The 1,140-nt window shown below is 65.5% G+C and overlaps 1 protein-coding gene across 1 annotated transcript in view; it reads left to right on the top strand.

Moving 5' to 3' along the window:
* The first annotated feature begins 7 nt into the window (after positions 1–7).
* Positions 8–1,140, top strand: part of RXRA (retinoid X receptor alpha) — a 96,184-nt gene continuing 95,051 nt past the window's right edge. The window contains exon 1 of the mRNA XM_057371532.1: positions 8–136. Coding sequence (XP_057227515.1) covers positions 109–136 — 28 coding nt within the window. The 5' untranslated portion in view covers positions 8–108. The remainder of the gene's footprint in view (positions 137–1,140) is intronic.

Genomic DNA, 1,140 nt, shown 5'->3' with positions numbered 1-1,140 from the left:
CCTCCTCCCCTCTCCCCCCGCGCTGATTTCCCTCCCCTCCGCCCGCCCTGCCTGTGTGTTTTCGCCGCCGCTCTCGCCGAGCCCCTTGGCATGAGTTAAGCACCAGCCATGGACACCAAACACTTCCTGCCGCTGGGTGAGTTCTGTTCCGAGAGATTCTCCGTTCCTACCGCGGGGGGTGGGGGTGCTTCCACACGGTGAAATCAGCGCCTGTCCTGCGGGCCCCCCCGGCTCCGCGCTGTGATCCGGCGGGCGGGGGATGCGCTCGCCCCTTCCCCGGGGAGCGCCGCGGCGATTGCGGGCGGCCCGGCCCCAGCCCCCGGCCCCCGGCCCCTGCCTCCCAGTTGGTATTTTTGTTTTGGTTCGGTTGTTATTTTTTTTTGCCGTGGTGGGCCCTGGGAGGGGAGCAGAGCCGAGCCGAGCCGAGCCGAGCCGGGCCGGGCCGGTCGGGCAGCGGCCCCAGCGGCGCTTTCGAACGGGGCAGCGGCAGCCGGGAGAGCCCCCTCCCCGCCCGGGGCCGGCTCTGCGCTGGGCTCGGCAGCGCGCTGCTTGTGCTTCCCCCTCTCTTGCCTTCCCCCTCCGTTTATTTTTTTGCTGTAATTTTTTACTTTTCTCCTATTTTTTTTCCCTCCTTTCCCCGCGGCATCCGGGGCGCGCAGCCGGGCAGGGGGAGGCAGCGCCCGCGGGTTCCCCGCGCCGGCCCCTCCGCTCGCATCGCCGGCTCCAGACGCGCCGCGATTGGGACCCTCCTGCCTTTTTGTTCTTATTTTTTTYCCCCCCTTCCCTCCCCTCCTTTTAGTTGCGTTTTAAAACCTATTCCCAGCCGGAGTTTGCCATCGTTTCGAGTCAAGTCCTGGCTTGTAAGGGCGAATGCCTCCTGCGTCTCGCTTCCAGGAGAAGTGATATTGCAGAGCTCAGTGCTCGGGGTGGGGGGAAGAAAAGTTTGAGCGAAGTCGCCTGGCGCCAAGTCCGGGCGAGGGGGAAGCGGGGCGAATCCTGCCATCCCTGTCCGTGCTCAGCCCGCTGGCTCCCAGCCTCCGGCCGAGCGAGCCGTGGCCAGCCGGACCATCCCTTCTGGCTTCTCTGGGTTTTAAATCTGTGCTCAGYCTCTCCAGCCTGTGGTGGTGTGTTTTGTTTGTT

Source organism: Malurus melanocephalus, unplaced genomic scaffold (assembly GCF_030028575.1).
Source record: "Malurus melanocephalus ecotype Western Australia unplaced genomic scaffold, MMel_1.1 scaffold_149, whole genome shotgun sequence".
NCBI lineage: Eukaryota > Metazoa > Chordata > Aves > Passeriformes > Maluridae > Malurus > Malurus melanocephalus.
The sequence above is the reverse complement of the archived record's forward strand: the minus strand, read 5'-3'. Positions and strand labels throughout refer to the sequence as shown.